Source organism: Puma concolor, chromosome E2 (assembly GCF_028749965.1).
Source record: "Puma concolor isolate L17-30 chromosome E2, mPumCon1.1.hap2, whole genome shotgun sequence".
Lineage (NCBI taxonomy): Eukaryota > Metazoa > Chordata > Mammalia > Carnivora > Felidae > Puma > Puma concolor.
In genome coordinates this window covers 37,234,368-37,250,068 of record NC_141681.1, presented here as the reverse complement: position 1 = coordinate 37,250,068, position 15,701 = coordinate 37,234,368, and the positions used below count along the sequence as shown (strand labels likewise).

General features: G+C 34.2%; 1 protein-coding gene across 3 annotated transcripts in view; it reads right to left on the bottom strand.

Annotated features, from left to right (window-relative positions):
* Positions 1-15,701, bottom strand: part of NETO2 (neuropilin and tolloid like 2) — a 58,781-nt gene that overhangs the window by 30,267 nt on the left and 12,813 nt on the right. For 2 of the 3 annotated variants that reach the window (XM_086689514.1, XM_086689516.1), the window contains 4 exons: positions 13,161-13,301; positions 12,248-12,496; positions 8,379-8,423; positions 8,169-8,296 (listed from right to left, as the gene is read on the bottom strand). In XM_086689514.1, coding sequence (XP_086545640.1) covers positions 8,169-8,296; positions 8,379-8,423; positions 12,248-12,496; positions 13,161-13,301 — 563 coding nt within the window. The remainder of the gene's footprint in view (positions 1-8,168; positions 8,297-8,378; positions 8,424-12,247; positions 12,497-13,160; positions 13,302-15,701) is intronic. The other variant, XM_086689515.1, reaches the window with a different exon arrangement.

Sequence of the window (15,701 nt, the reverse complement as noted above, 5' to 3'; positions counted from 1 at the left end):
TACACAAAACAGCCTGTACAGAAATGTGCATAGAAGTTTTATCAATAATAAAAAAAAAACTGGAAACAGTCCCCATGTTCTTCAGCTGTTAAGAATAAACTATAGTATACCCACATCATAAAATCTGTTCATCAATAAAAGAAATGAACTACTGGTACATGCAATAACAGAAGAATCTCAAGCGCATCATACTAAAGAATTCAGACTCATACATACTGTGTGATTCTAATTATAGGACGTTTGGAAATGGTAAAACTATAGGACAGTAAAAGATAATTAGTTGCCAGGGATCAAGATTAAAGATGGGTTTTGACTGCAAAGGAAGAGACCAAGATAATTTCATTGGGGTAATGGAATGGTTCTTGATTATGGTGGCTGTCAAATGACTCTAAGCATCTGTCAAAAAATTTGACTGTATGTTACTTGATATGACCAAGTGTTGGCAAGGATTGAGTAATGAAAATACTCTTAAAAGAATAAATTGCCACTAACACTTTGGCGGCCTTTGGCATGCTCTGGTAAAGCTAAAGATGGTCATGTCCTACAACACAAAACTACACTTCTAGCTATATAACCAAATGAAGTCATCATACATGGGCATAATGAAAATACAAAAATGTTTATAGCAGTATTATTTAATATATTAAAATGTGAAAGCAAATTAAATGTTTAAAAAGAGAACGGTGATTTATTTCTACAATTGATAAAAAATTTAAAAATATACAGAATAGTATATATTTTTATAGTACATAAATATGAAAATACAAAATTGTATAGAAATTATAAAACTCGAACTCAGGGTATGTAGGAAAGCTAAAGGGAACATATGAGGCTTCCTCTATACCTGTAATAGTTTTTATTTTTTAGTGTGACAATATTTAATAATTATTTAAATGTTTAAGAAATTAGGGTTGCCTGCGTGGCTCAGTTGAGTGTCTGACCCTTAATTTCGGCTCAGGTCATGATCCCAGGGTTGTGGGATTGAGCCCCGTGTCAGGCTCCGCACTGAGTGTGGAGCCTGCTTAAGATTCTTTCTCCCTTTGCCCCTCTCCCGGTCTTGCACATGTACTCTCTTTTAAAAAGGTAAAAAATAAATGTTTAAGAAATTAATATTTCTTAGACCTTGTCTTTGAAGTACTTCATGAAGAAATAATTTGAGATTCATAAATTTTTAGGAGTGTTATTTGGAATACTGAATATTGGAGAATGTTACTTTTTCAAAACAATTTTTTAATGTTTGTTTATTTATTTATTTATTTATTTATTTATTTATTTATTTATTTTAACGTTTTATTTATTTTTGAGACAGGGAGAGACAGAGCATGAACAGGGGAGGGTCAGAGAGAGGGAGACATAGAATCTGAAACAGGCTCCAGGCTCTGAGCTGTCAGCACAGAGCCCGACGCGGGGCTCGGACTCACAGACCGTGAGATCATGACCTGAGCCGAAGTCGGACGCTTAACCGACTGAGCCACCCAGGCTCCCCTAATGTTTATTCTTGAGAGAGAGTGAGAAAGGAGGGGAGGGGCAGACAGAGAGGGAAACAGAGAAATCTGAAGCAGGCTCCATGCTGTCAACGCAAAGCCTGATGTGGAGCCTGAACTCACGAACGGTGAGAGCATGACCTGAGCTGAAGTCCGACACTCAACCTCCTGAGGCAGCAGGGTGGCTCAGGTAGTTAAGTGTCGGACTTCAGCTCAGGTCATGCTCTCACTGTTCTGTGGGTTCAAGCCCTGTGTCAGGCTCTGTGCTGACAGCTCAGAGCCTAAAGCCTGCTTCAGATTCTGTGTCTCCCTCTTTTTGCCCCTCCCCTGCTCACACTGTGTCCCTCTCTCTCTCAAAAATAAACATTAAATAATAAATAAAATTGTGTTAAACTAAATGACTAAACAGATGATATAAGAAAGTTAAAGGAAAACATGTTAAAGACCACCCTAACCCATGAATACTCAATATGGAGTAAACTAGTTAATGGGTGATGTTTCAGAAAAATCCACTTATAAAAATATATACAAAAGAAGTGTGCAAGCAGTGTTCCAGTCCATTGTTCTCAGTGGCCTTTCCACAAAAAGAGAGGCATACCTTATTTCATCTTGCTTCACAGATACTGCATTTTTTTTTTTTTTTTTTACATATTCAAAGTTTTTGGCAACCCTGCATCAAGCAAGTCTATCAGTGCCATTTTTCCAACAGCATTTGCTCATTTTTGTCTCTCTGGATCACACTTGGTAATTCTCACACTATTTCAAACTTTGGTATTATTATATTTGAATTGCAACCATCTCATGATAAAACTCTAACAGATGAAGTTTCTCATGGATGAGCAAAGAAAGTGATTTCTTCAGGTGGAGTGTACTCCCGGTGAAGATGCTGTGAAGACTATTGGAATGAGAACAGAGAATTCAGAATATTACATGAATTTAGTTGATAAAGCAGCGGGAGGGCTTGAGAGGATTGACTCCATTTTAAAAGAAGTTCTACTGTGGGTAAAATGCTCCCAAACAGCATCGCATGCTGCAGAGAAATCATTTTTGAAAGGAGAGTCAATCACAGCAAATTCATTGTTGTCTTATTTTAAGAAATTGTCACAGTCACCGCAGCCACCACCCTGATCAGTCAGCAGCTGTCAATATCGAGGCAGCAAAAAGACTATGATTCACTGAAAGCTCATATCCTGGTTATTAGCATTTTTTAGCAATACAGTATTTTTGAATTAAGGCACATACACTGTTGTTCTAGACATACTATTGCACACTTAACAGATCAAAGTACAGTGTAAAACAACTTTTAGATGCACTGGGAAACTAAAAAATTCATTTGACTCACTTTATTATAATATTTTCAGGAGTACAATACAGTGATTCAACAATTCTATACATTACTCAGTGCTCAACACAGTAAGTGTAGTCACCAAACGTTATTACAGTATTACTATATTCCCTATGCTATACCTTTCATGCCTGTGACTTATTTATTTTATAACTGGAAGTCTGTACCTCTTAATTTCCTTTGTCTACTTCACTTATTCCCTCACCCACCTCCCCTCTGGCAACCACCATATATGTGTAGTTTTACCTTTAGATACTTAATTCAATTTTATTAGTTTGTATATTCCACTGACAAATGCATTCTATCCAACTGCCACAACTTTATCTTGAAGGGTAAGTATCTCCACTTGTTTTTATTCAAAACTGTTACGATTCTTCTGAATGCTTTCCTCTTCTATGTGAATTCTAGAATTAGCTTGCCAACTTCCCTAGAAAGCCCTCCTGGGATTTGGAATGGAATTACTTTAAATTGATAAATTAGAGAACAATGAACATTTTTGTGATACTGAATCTTCCCATCCATGAAAATGATCTCCCTCTCTCCCCCATTTCTGTAGGCCTTCTTTAATGCATTTCAATTGAAAAATTTGCTTCCTAGTACCTTATGATTTGTTCTTATTGTAAATAGTGCTTTAAAAAGTTTGATTTTCTAACTGCTTTTGGCTTTAGTAGAGAAAAGCAGTTGATCTTTATAATTGATGAACTTTTTTTCTCTCATTTTGATGCCCCAACCAGGATTTCAGAACACTAGCAAATAAAACAATGACAACAGACATCCCTGACTTATTCCTGACTTTAAAGGAAATACTTCTAAGGTTTCACCATTAATTACAACGTTTGAATTAGGGTTTTGGTAGATACTCTTCATCATGCTGAAGACATTCTTCTATGCTGGACTTACCAACGGTTTTTTTATCGATAGGTTTTAAGTTTCACTGAATATTTCCTCTGCATCCATTGATAAAACTGGATTTTCTCCTTTAATCTGTTAATATGGGAAACTATATCATTTGATTTTCTAATATTAAACTGTCCAACAATTTCTAGGTCATGACTTTTAAAACAAAACCATTATAAATAATCCTGGTGTATAATTCTATCATGCTATTTAGCTCTGATAGAACAGGCTGGGGGAATGTTCTTTTTTCTTCAATTTTTATTATGTAACATGTTCCTTGACTATTTGGTAAAATCTAACGTGACCAATTTTTCTTTTTTCTTTTGGTTTATTTATTTATTTAGAGAGAAAGGGAGAGAAATCCCAAGCAGGCCCCGTGCTGTCAGCGCAGAGCCCAAAGTGGGGCTCAAACTCACAAACTGTGAGATCATGACCTGAGCTGAAGTTGGACACTTAACCAACTAAGCCACCCAGGCACCCCGACCAATTTTTCTGTTTACCTATTTTAAGTAAAAAATCAATTTTGATAATTTGGTAAGATTTATTCAGGTTTTCTATTTAATTAATTTTGGTAAACATATATATGTATGTAAATACGTATGTACACACATATGTTTCAGGAAACTGTCCATTTAGACGGTTTGCAAATTTATCAGCAAAGAATTACTCTTAGTATCATCTTCTAGTCTAAAACAGTTTGATTATGGAAAATTTCAAATGTGCAAAAGCAGACAAAATAGTATCCTAAACTCATGCCCCATCTCCTAAGTTGTTAATTCAGCCAGTCTTGCTTGAACTGTAATACCCCTCCCACTTCTGCCTCTCACATACTGAGACAAATCCCAGAGAGATTCACAGGTCAACAGTTCTAGGTGTATTGCTATTGACCACTTAAAAAATAATCTCAGTACTATTATCAAACCAAATTCTTCATTATCAAATACCAGTGTTCAGACTTACGTCTTTTAATGTTTCCTTCTTTTACAGTTTGCTTGAATACACAAGTTCATTTGACTTTTATATCTCTTTTAATGTGTAGATTCTACTGCTGTGTTTTACCTGCCTTGTCATTTATTTAAGAAACACTCAGGTTTTTTGTTGTTGTTGTTTAGCAGGTCTTCTTCATAGTTTGTCTTATGACGGTTTTTAATCTCTGCTGTAGTTGATTCATGACTGTTTCCATTTCTAAATATTATTTAGATCTTTTTTTCTAAATCAGTCTTGGCAGAGGTGTGTCTATAGTAATCTTTTACAAATGGCCAGCTTTTGGTTTTGTTGATTCTTTTTATAACTTTGTTTTAAAATACTGTTTATTTCTGCTTTCATTATTACCGTTTCTTTGGATTCCTCTGGTCATTCTTCTAACTTCTTGAGTTGAATCTTAGCTTATTAAATTTAAATCTTTTTCTTCTTCTAAAATAAGCATTTATAAAACTCCCTTAAAGTACTTTTAGCTGCATACCACACATTTTGATATGTAGTATTTTCAATATTACTGAGTTTTAAATCTGTTTAAATTTATGTCCTGATTTCTTCTGTGACCTATTAAATACTAGCTGGCATATTATTAAATTTCTAAACATAAGGGTTTTAAAGGTATCTTTTGGTTACTGGTTCCTAATTTATGTGTATTTTTGTCAGAGGATGCTCTGCATGAAACTAAGCACTGGTACATATTTCAGACTTCTGTTTTTAGTTTTAGCGTATGGATCAGATTTTATAAATGTCTCACGCATGCTTGTAGAAAATGCTTATTTTCTGGATGTTGAAAGTAAAGTACCATGTCTTATCAGGCATACTGCATTATTTAAATCTTCTGAGCCTTACTAATTTTTTTGTATGCTTAATTACTGAGAGGTGAAATTAATTACCTACTATAATTGTGGATCTATCAGTTTTGCTCAGCAACTATCAATTCATGTTTTGTACATTTTGAGGCCATATTAATAGATAAAATTTAAAATTATTACCTTCCTTGCAAATTGGTGACATTCTTGATTTGTATTTTAATAGCTATATCAGATATCTTTTGGTATTTGTGCTATTTCTTTTCTATTTTTGTTATTTCAAAATTTTCCACAGTTATCCTAAAACAGGATACACTTGGATTTTAACTGTAGTATTTGGTCCATTTATTATTTGTGCTCAGAGATATTTTAATTTTGCCCATATTCTTAAATGATAGTTGAGTACTGAATTTTAGAATTTTAGCTTGGCAGTTATTTTTTTCTTAGCATTTTAAGGACATTAGTATCTTCTGGCTTCTATTTTGCTGTTAAGGATTCTGATATCTCTCTTTTATCTCTAGTTGTTTTAAAGATGTCTCATTGTCTATGGTGGCCAATGTAGGTAGGTGTCAATTAAAACTTTTTTCTTGCTTTGGGCATCAATTTGTGTCAATGTTTTTTGTCAGCCTGAACATCTTCTTTTCTTTTTCTTTCTTTGATTTATTTATTTTTGAGAGAGAGAGAGCGAGAGAGAGAGAGAGCGAGCATGAGCAGGGGAGGGCAGAAAGAGAGGGAGATAGAGAATTGGAAGTAGGTTCCAAGCTACAGCCTGGCATGGGGCTTGAACTCATGAACCATGAGATCATGAACTGAGCCAAAGGCGGATGAACTTACTGAGCCACCCAGGTGCCCCAGCTTTAACATTTTCTTGATAAACTGCCACTACCCCACCCCCTGGGCAATTTTCTCAGATCTATCCTTTAATAACTATACCTTTTACTTCAAGAAGTTTTACTTGGTTATTTTAAAAGTGTACTTGGTCATTTTTCTTTCTCATCTTTTTGATTCCTTCTTATAAGATACTTAAAACACTTATGTTCTTAGGGATCTAAGAAACTCCTTGCTGTTATGCCTGCTAATTCACTTGTGGTGAGTTGTCTGCTTATGTGTTTTGTTTTTTTTTTTTTTTTTTAGTGTTTATTTTTGAGAGAGAGACAGAATACAGGCAGGGGAGGGGCAGAGAGAGAGGGAGACACAGAATCCCAAGCAGGCTCCAGGCTCTGAGCTGTGAGCATGGAGCCCAATGCAGGGCTCAAACTCATGAACAATGAGATCATGACCTCCGCAGAAGTTGGATGCTTAACCAACTGCACCACCCAAGCTCTACTTGTTTTCTAATTTTGGGTTGTGAGCATACCTTCAGCGGTATTTTACTGGTGGCAATCCTGTAGCCTCCATGGTTATTTTGTATTTATTTTTGCCCGGTGTCTATAAAAAGGTTATTTGAGGTCAGGACCATTTTGTTAATTTTTAGACTAATTGGTTCCTGGATTGGGCATGGAATGTAAATTCTATACATCCCAACCTCTAATATAAACAGGTTTCTAGGTAAAAAATTTAGGGGAGACCCCAGCCTTATCCCTGAGACTGAGCCTGGAAAGATAAGCTTCTTCATTATCAACCTATGTTAGTGGAAGTTTTTTTTCTAATCTACCACTTCATAGCAATTATCTCTCTTTGAGAGTTCCAGCTTTATGTGAGGGATCTCACAAACACAAACCCCAGGCCTTTTCTGTCTCACCGTGGCCGTTAACACCAAGCTCCTGGCATGTCTTCCGGTGAATAGTCAGAGTGTACTGAAATCAGCAAGAGGCATTTGTACCATCGATTTCAGTTTTCAGTTTATTACTCTGGTTTATAGTTATCTCTCTTCATTTCTAGTCCATTAAGAATTATCTTTGGAAATCTTACCTATGCTTTTAAAAGAGTATCTGTTATATTTTACCCAATATTTCTAGGTGTTTTGTAACAGGTAAGTTTTCATATAATCTAATCCATCATATTACCTTAACTCTAAATTTGATTTTCATAATTCTTTAAAGGTTTGTTCTCTTATCCTCACCCTCTCTTTTCACATGTATCCACATTAAATATAATTTTAACTGTGAATATTCCTAGAAGTATAAATTAAAAGCTTTTTTGCAAAAGTAGTTAGCAACCAATCTCAATCTGTCAGAGTTATTTAAAAACATCCTTCCCTGTGGTACTTTCCAATCATAGTGCTACATCATTAGCACAAGACGGCATGGAAAGAAAGAACACAGAACTGAGACTCACTATATTTGTGTTTTGGTTTTGACACTATGACCAACTCTGAGAACCTTGATAAGACACTTCAACCTCTTGAGGTCTATTTTTCCTCCTTATAACATTTTTTTAAAGAATCTATGATCGTATGGATCAACACTTGTACTTTCCACTTAGGAATACACAGATTTTAAGAATCTCAAAATTTGTGTGATATTCCTGAATTTATATTGTAGTTTACTTAACTGTAATAATGCTGTGATGCCCAATCTGATTGCAATAAAATCAATTTTTAAAAACTTGTAGTATCAGTTTATACAATAGTATTTGCAGGAATCAAAAAAATATATTATGCAATTCAATGTCTTGTTACGTTCTTCTCTAAAGTGACTCAGTACATAATAATACCTTGGCTTTTGGAGTAGCTTTAATTGTCCATATGCAATCAACTGCTTGGCCAGGTTTTGTTTTCTCTTCTTGTTCTACCTGACTAGAACGCACTATTCCATCAGCTCCCGAGAGCTCAAACTGGCAATCTAGAAAGAAAAGTTGAATGATGTTCAAAGGAAAATAAGACTGATCAAAATGCCATGAGGAAAAAGAGGTGATATACTAAACCTGGGATGGGATTTAAAATACCTCCTAGGTAAGTAAAGTCTGGATCTGTAACAGAAAAAAGAAGAAAGTCATTGGCATTGAGATAGTTTAGAGTTACTTTAAGGCTTAATGTCTTAAGTTCTATCTAATGCTAATTTAATAGCAAAGCAAGAGAAAGCTTTCATTGGTATAGATTACAGAGCACTGTTTCTGGGCATGCTTAGGTGTTTGTTTATAGGAGCAATGTTTTTTAAAATGCTAATATTTATACTTCTGATCCCATCATGAATAACTTATTTATGCCACCTGAAAACTCAGAACTCTGTCAATTGTGATAGCTAGTCCACTGAGGGATGAATGAATGTATATACAACACAGTGGAGTATTATTCAGCCTAACAAAGAAATGAAATTCTGACACAAACTACAACATGGATGAACCATGAGAATCCTAGATTACTCAAATTCATAGAGACAGTAAGTACCAGAAGCTGAAGGAAAGGGGGAATGGACAGTTAGTGTTTAATGGATACAGAGTTCCAGCGTGGGTTAACAAAACAGTTCTGGAAATGGATATTGGTGACCACTGCACAACATTGTAATAAATGTACTTGACATGTACTTGTACACTTAAAAAGGATTAAAATTGTGAATTTTATAAGTTATTTGTAATTCAACACATATACAAAGAAGTAGCTAGTGAGCTGTGTTTTCAAAATGGCAGGGAAAAAATGACTAGCTGATATACAGGGTATTCTGCCCTATGAAGTAGTTCATAGAAGACTGAGAACCAACAGCATATATCAAATAACTGATTAAAGTTAACTGGTCGGGTATTTGTTTTTATGAACTAAACCAATTAACTGAAGTAACGATATTTTGGTGTCAAAAAGGCTTAAAAAATCTTAAATATGAATCAAATCTTTACAAACTGAAACAAAAAAAAATCAAAAACAATGCTCTTAATACTGTTTTTAAATATTAAAAATCAGGCTTTTTAATATGTAAAGATTCTCACTTTAAAGAAAAGTAGCTCTTTTTCTATTAGTTTATGTATCATGAGAGCAATTTTATATGGATTATGGCTAAAATATAGACAAATTAGAAGAAAATGTGTAGGATTTCTAGACTGTATTACCTTACGTTTGCATTTTATAGTACTTCAGAATTTCTACACCCACTATGCTAATTATAGCAACATCAGAAAAACTATGTAATATTCTATTTTATAGATGAAGAAACTGAATGAGAGAGATAATGATTTTCTTAGACCATATATATAATGGCAAAGTCAGGACTAGATTGCAATTCTCCAGACAATTTTTCTTACCCTACCACCATGTTGCCTTTATAATGTGGGTAAGGATGCCACAGTTTTACCACTGAAGAAAAAAATATCAAAATAAATAGGTAATGCATAATGGCTAATTATGGTTGTGTCTAGGTATTTAAAATCATATTTATAAAATAAATTTTTCAATAGGGATCAATAAAATCAAGAAGATGACTACTACTACTAATGAGAAATTAGTATGTTTTAAATGGAATTCTTTAAGCTATTGGTGATATTTGTTGAGGCAGAGGACTCTTAATGTATTGCTACTTCCTGGAAGTAGCAACTGGGATAATTCTGGACATTTTAATGCAATAATGACAAAATTCTAGAATTCTTGCCTACACATGAAGAAACTCTGATTCATCTGGCAGGTAGTACCTATGACTTTTTACTCCAATGCTGTTTAATTAAATTTGTCTTTGATATTTCTCTGCAAAAGAGCTGAAATGTCACTGACCCCTTTCAGCAAGGTTGATTTAGTTTATTAAGTTAAAAAAGAAAAGTCTGAGATGTATACTCAAGCTAAAAGTTTCTCCCCTACTTTTTTTTTCAATATGGTAACCATGCATAAAGTATCTGTAATAAAAAACAATTTTAACAAGAATTGAGCATCCAGCTAAATACAATAAACTGTGATTGAAATAGGTTTTGCAGGCTATTTAAAGATTCTGAGATGTTTTAAACTAGCAGTTTTTTCATTCTGGCAGTTTGGTGTATATAGGTCCTATATGAACTTTCAAATTAAGTTTGATAACTCTGTAATTATTTAAAATTATTTTAAATTCTGGAAAGGACAAAACTATGGAGACAGTAAAGATCAGTGCTTGCCAAGAGCTAGGGGGAGGAATGAATAGGTGGAGCACAGAGGATTTTTAGGGCAGTGGGAATACTTGGTATGATACTGAAATGGTAGACACACATTGTCATACATTTGTCTAAACACACAGAACACCCAACACCAAGAGTGAACCTAATCAATGTAAACTATGAACTTTGGGTGATGTTGTGTCAGTGTGGGTTCACTGACTGTAACAAATGGACCACTCAAGGAGCAGGATATTGATTATGGAGGCAGCTGTGTTTGTGCGGGGTTGGAGGTATATGGTAACTCTGTACTTCCTGCTAAGTTTTGCTGGGAACCTAAAACTGTCCTAAAAAATAAAAGTCTAGAGGTAAATTTTACTTTCTAAAAATGTTATCCTTTTGGTATTGAGAACATAAATATTGAAACAATGCTTAAAAATTCCCATAATGTTTACTGACAAGAAAAAAAAAGCTGATTATGTTGTTTAGGCAAAAAAAGCAGGTAATATAGATACATGGTCTCAGTTATGTAAGACAAAAAGAGATACAGAAAAATATCTAAAGGGATACATACCAAATTGTTAACAGTGGTTTTTTATATAGAAGATGTAAGATTATGGATATTTTTTCATTTAGATATATGTGTTTTTTAATTAACAAATTTCTTACAAAAACATAAAAGCAAAAAGATTATATAATTGATGTTACTTTTTCATTGTTTCAGTCTCTAAGTTGTTTGAAGACAGGAGCAATAACTTGTAGATCTTTGTGTTTCCGTATTAGGGATATGCATGGTTTTACACCAGAGAGGCTTTACAATTCTCACAGTGTTTATACATACCACAGGATAGGGAAGAATGGTGGAGTGGGCTGAATGGAGACCCTAATTTGAATCCTCAGAACCTGATAATATTACTTTATGTGGTTAAAAAAAAAAAAGTTGAATATTACAAAAGACGTGACTAAGTTAAGGATTTTGAGAACAGAGGGTGATGTGAACATGGAGGCAGGGACTGGAGCGATGTGGCCACAAATCCAGGAACGCTGGGGCAGCCCCCAGAAGCTACAAGAGATGAGGAATGGATTCTCCCCTAGAGGTCCCAGAAAAAAGGTGGCGCTCCTGGGTTTTCTGCCCTCCAGAACTCAAGAGAATAAAATTCCACTGTTTTCAGATGCTAAATTTGTAGTTAATTAGTTAAGGCAGCCTTAGGGAACTAATACATCAGGTACTCCCATTTGACAAATAGCAACCGTCAGGCACAACTGTGCCTAAAGTCTTACAGCTATTAGGTAGCAGAGAAAGGATTCAAACGCAGATCTTTTCACCTCCAAGTGCAGAGCAATATTTTTTCTATTGCTCAATACTTCTTAGAGACTACTTATTCAAATGAGGGGTTAATTCAATCATTCCAATGCAAAAAGCTGCCAAAATAATTTTTGGTAAGGATTATGAAATTAAGACAATTTGCTGTATTATTTTTAAAGTGTATTTATCTTGATTTTTCACCCTTGATAAACACTATAAAACATAAATAAATCTAAGAAAAATGTGTTACCATCTATGAAATGCTTCAAATTCAAGTGATATAGTTCTATTTCCAATTTTTGGGTTTATTTATTCACAGAGTGATTTCCCTCTGGCCTTGTTAATTTTTTTAAAACCTTAATTTCATTAACTTGACTAAATTCTCTTTTATATACATAAGATTCTAAAACCAGAGTGAGACCCACTGAAAAGATAACTTCATTACCTGGAATAAATGAATATTTTGCTCGAAATCCCAGTCCTTCAAGTTCTTCATCAGAACTAAACTTAATCCACATAAACCTCCCCGTTGATCTAATTAGTGGAGGGCTTTTCACACCACAATATCGATCTATAAGTGGAGAGAAACCAAATGGCCCATCTCGAACTTCCAAGTGGTCAAACCGACATTCAAATGATGGTTCTATATAATAATGTTCATCAAAGGTCAACTCTATTCTTTGACGTGGAGCAGCTAGAAAATAAGAGCAAGCAAATCAGAGCAACACAAACAAAGAAAAGTAATAAATGTCCTGACAAAAGTGGGGAAAGCAAAACAACTACCATTTCACAGAGGAGCATCATAATGAGGATTGTTATGTATAAAATTCATAATTGATCTTATATTTTATATCAATAGTAGCAATGCTACTTTGTAGAACTGTAGCAATCTTTCCCTTTGGCATATGCTGTTCATTAAATTAGTTAAATGTATTTAATTAAAATTACAGTAGAAAAGCTAATGCTGAGTTCATGAGATACAATATACAATGAATAGAAAAACAGAAGAAATGAACTAATGTAACTATGGACATAAGTTTGCATAAAGCATGATAAGAGATGCCAGTAAATTTAAGTCTTAACAGAGAAGTTTCTCATATACCAACACATCTGGTTGAATTATATTTTAAGAGATTCAAAATTCCTATAAATTTCAATTTTTTAATTGTTAATGTGTTTGTTAATGTGTTTGTTAATGTGTTCAGTACTCAGAAATATTTATAATTACTAGAGTTTAATTCAAATACATGTTTTTAGATTTTGTTCAAACTGGCTCAAACTGGGCATCTTACCTATGTAACTTAGTTTTACAAAAAAGTAAAAATTCATCCATTAAAAGATAGAAATTGGTCAGATACCTTCCAAAATGTAGATACACTCCTTGTTTGGTGGATAAGAGTCAGGATAATTTGGTGAAGCAAAATGACCTCCATTGCTGGTTCGAACCCAAATGCCACACTGGGTTGCAGGAACATGCTTGATTCCAATATTTTGTCCATCTTAGGGAAAAAAATCACATTTAAAACATGAATTACAGCAAAAGAGAATAGTATTCTCTTTTCCCCACAATTTAACTACACATTTGCTCACTAAATGTTACACATATACTGTATATAATTTTGCAAGAACCACCACTAAGTTTAGCACAAAAAACAACACAGTGAAGTGAGAGACAGGTAAGATCGTATGCTGTGCTGGTGAGAAGAACTTGCTGCTAGAGGACAAGTTTACCCTGTAGGAGAGCAGGGAAATAAAATGCTTAGATTTTACAAGGGCAAAACCATGTGGGAGAATCTGATAAATCAGTACAACTCTATAAAATTCAGTTCTGCCATAAAAATAAAAATAAAAATAAAAATAAAAATAAAAATAAAAATAAAAATAAAAGGATCCCAGGGGTTTATCTCTACTATGGTGCCTCTATATTTAGTTTAACACAAAAGCCAAATAGGATCCAAAGATTACAAAGGATTTTGGTTGAAAACTGTAGATTAAACACATGCATTTAGTTCTCTATCCTCAAACTCCACTTAACAGTAAAGGATGTTTTAAGGGCATAAATAAACCTTTAAAGAGGTCTAAACGTAGGTGCAATAACAACTGGCAGTGTCTGATATCTCTGGAAGCAGGACAGGGGTTGACAGGTGGTGGTAAAATTGTGCTTTTTAAAAATATGAGGCTTGGGTAAAGGTCTATTTAGAATCAATCTGATTTCTAATACTCTCCCCTACTTCACAAAACCAGGTAGCTGCTACTCTATCACCTCAGAAAATGAGGTTATTCCTTTGCAGAAGATAAAAGCAGGGTTACTACATTAGGAAGCACCAGGAACAGCTGACGGTGACAAGACCAACCTGCAAACAAAGAGACTCAGGAATGTTAACACAGTGGATGGCATTCCCAGCCTCTTCCCCTGCTCAACTCCCTTAAAGCTTCTAAGCAGGAAATGGAAAGCTTCCTCTCTAAGGACTCTAAACACTCCAAAGAAATCGAGACCCAAGCAAAAATGCAGACTCAGGAATTCCCCAGTGTTGGGTCACTCACCAGTGAGGGCCACAGTTAACAAGTCTTTCCTACACTTGCAGACAGCTAATGATCAGATTTTAGTGCTCTTCTCATAAATAAGTGGACATTCAGGGATCACCATATTTGAGGAAATCCTCTAATATGAAAAATGAATAAAAAAAAAAAAAGAAAGCAAATCTGAGGAAACAAAGATGTAAAAAAAAAAACAAAAAAAAAAAAAACAAAAACACACACACACACACACACAAACATTTAATCTCCTTAGAGAAAGAGAGTATATCTATAAGAACAAGAATACTTTAAGAATATTTTGAAAACAAAAAGCTTCTAAAAATAAAATGAAAAATTAACAGAAAGTTTAATGAAGAGAGCTATAAATGGCCTGTGCCCTGTTTCTGTAAATAAAGATCACAATGGAAGACATCCTTTTCCACTCACATGCCTACCATCCATAGCTACTTTCACACTACAAGAGCAAAAGTGTATAGTTGCTTCTGAGACTGTAAGGCTGTAAAGTTTTAAATATTAACTATCTGGCTCTTTAAAGAAAAAGTTTTCCAGTTCCCGGTTTAGAGGATGAAGTTGAAGAAGTCTCAATAGAGACTACTGAGAAGAAAACAGAGTAGAAAGACAGGTGGAAAATAGAAAATAATAACAAAAATACCCCATAACTAAATAGAAGTTTCTTAAAGATAGAATAGAAAAAAATAGAGAAAGATAATTTAAGAAATTAAAAGGCACCAAACTGGCTCAGGCAGTACAGCATGTGATTCTTGATCCTGGGGTTGGGAGTTTGAGTCTCATGGGGCGTATAGAGATTACTTAAAAAAACAAAATCTTAAAAAAAATTTAAACAAGGAAAAAAGGAAATAAAAGTTTCCTAAATTAAAAGACAAAGTTTTCATATGGATAAAGTTTCATGAGTGACTTAATGTAAATTCTGAATACAGAGGTGACCAGAATTACAACACAATTACACTGAGACAGGTGGTATGGAAGGAAAGTAATAGAACATTTGTATATACTAGGGGGTAGAAAATGCATGAAAGAGCTAAATTCTCATCTTCTGTGGTAGAAAATCATTATCTAATACCTAAGACTGAAATAATTAAGAATTAACAGTATAACATATTATTTAGTAATATGCAGCAAAATTCCAAAAGATTCAGCTAAAATACTGGTTATCTCCATGGAGAAGGAAGTAGAGTAGCATAGGATGGAGGACTGCCTTTTCATCCTTAACTTTTGAATGCTTTGATTTTTGTCACATGTATGTATAACTTAGAGGAAAATAAAAAGTAAATCAGAAAGTGTATTAAACCTGGCATGAAAATCTGGTTCAAAAATCACACTAGCTTATCTTCTTTCATAAA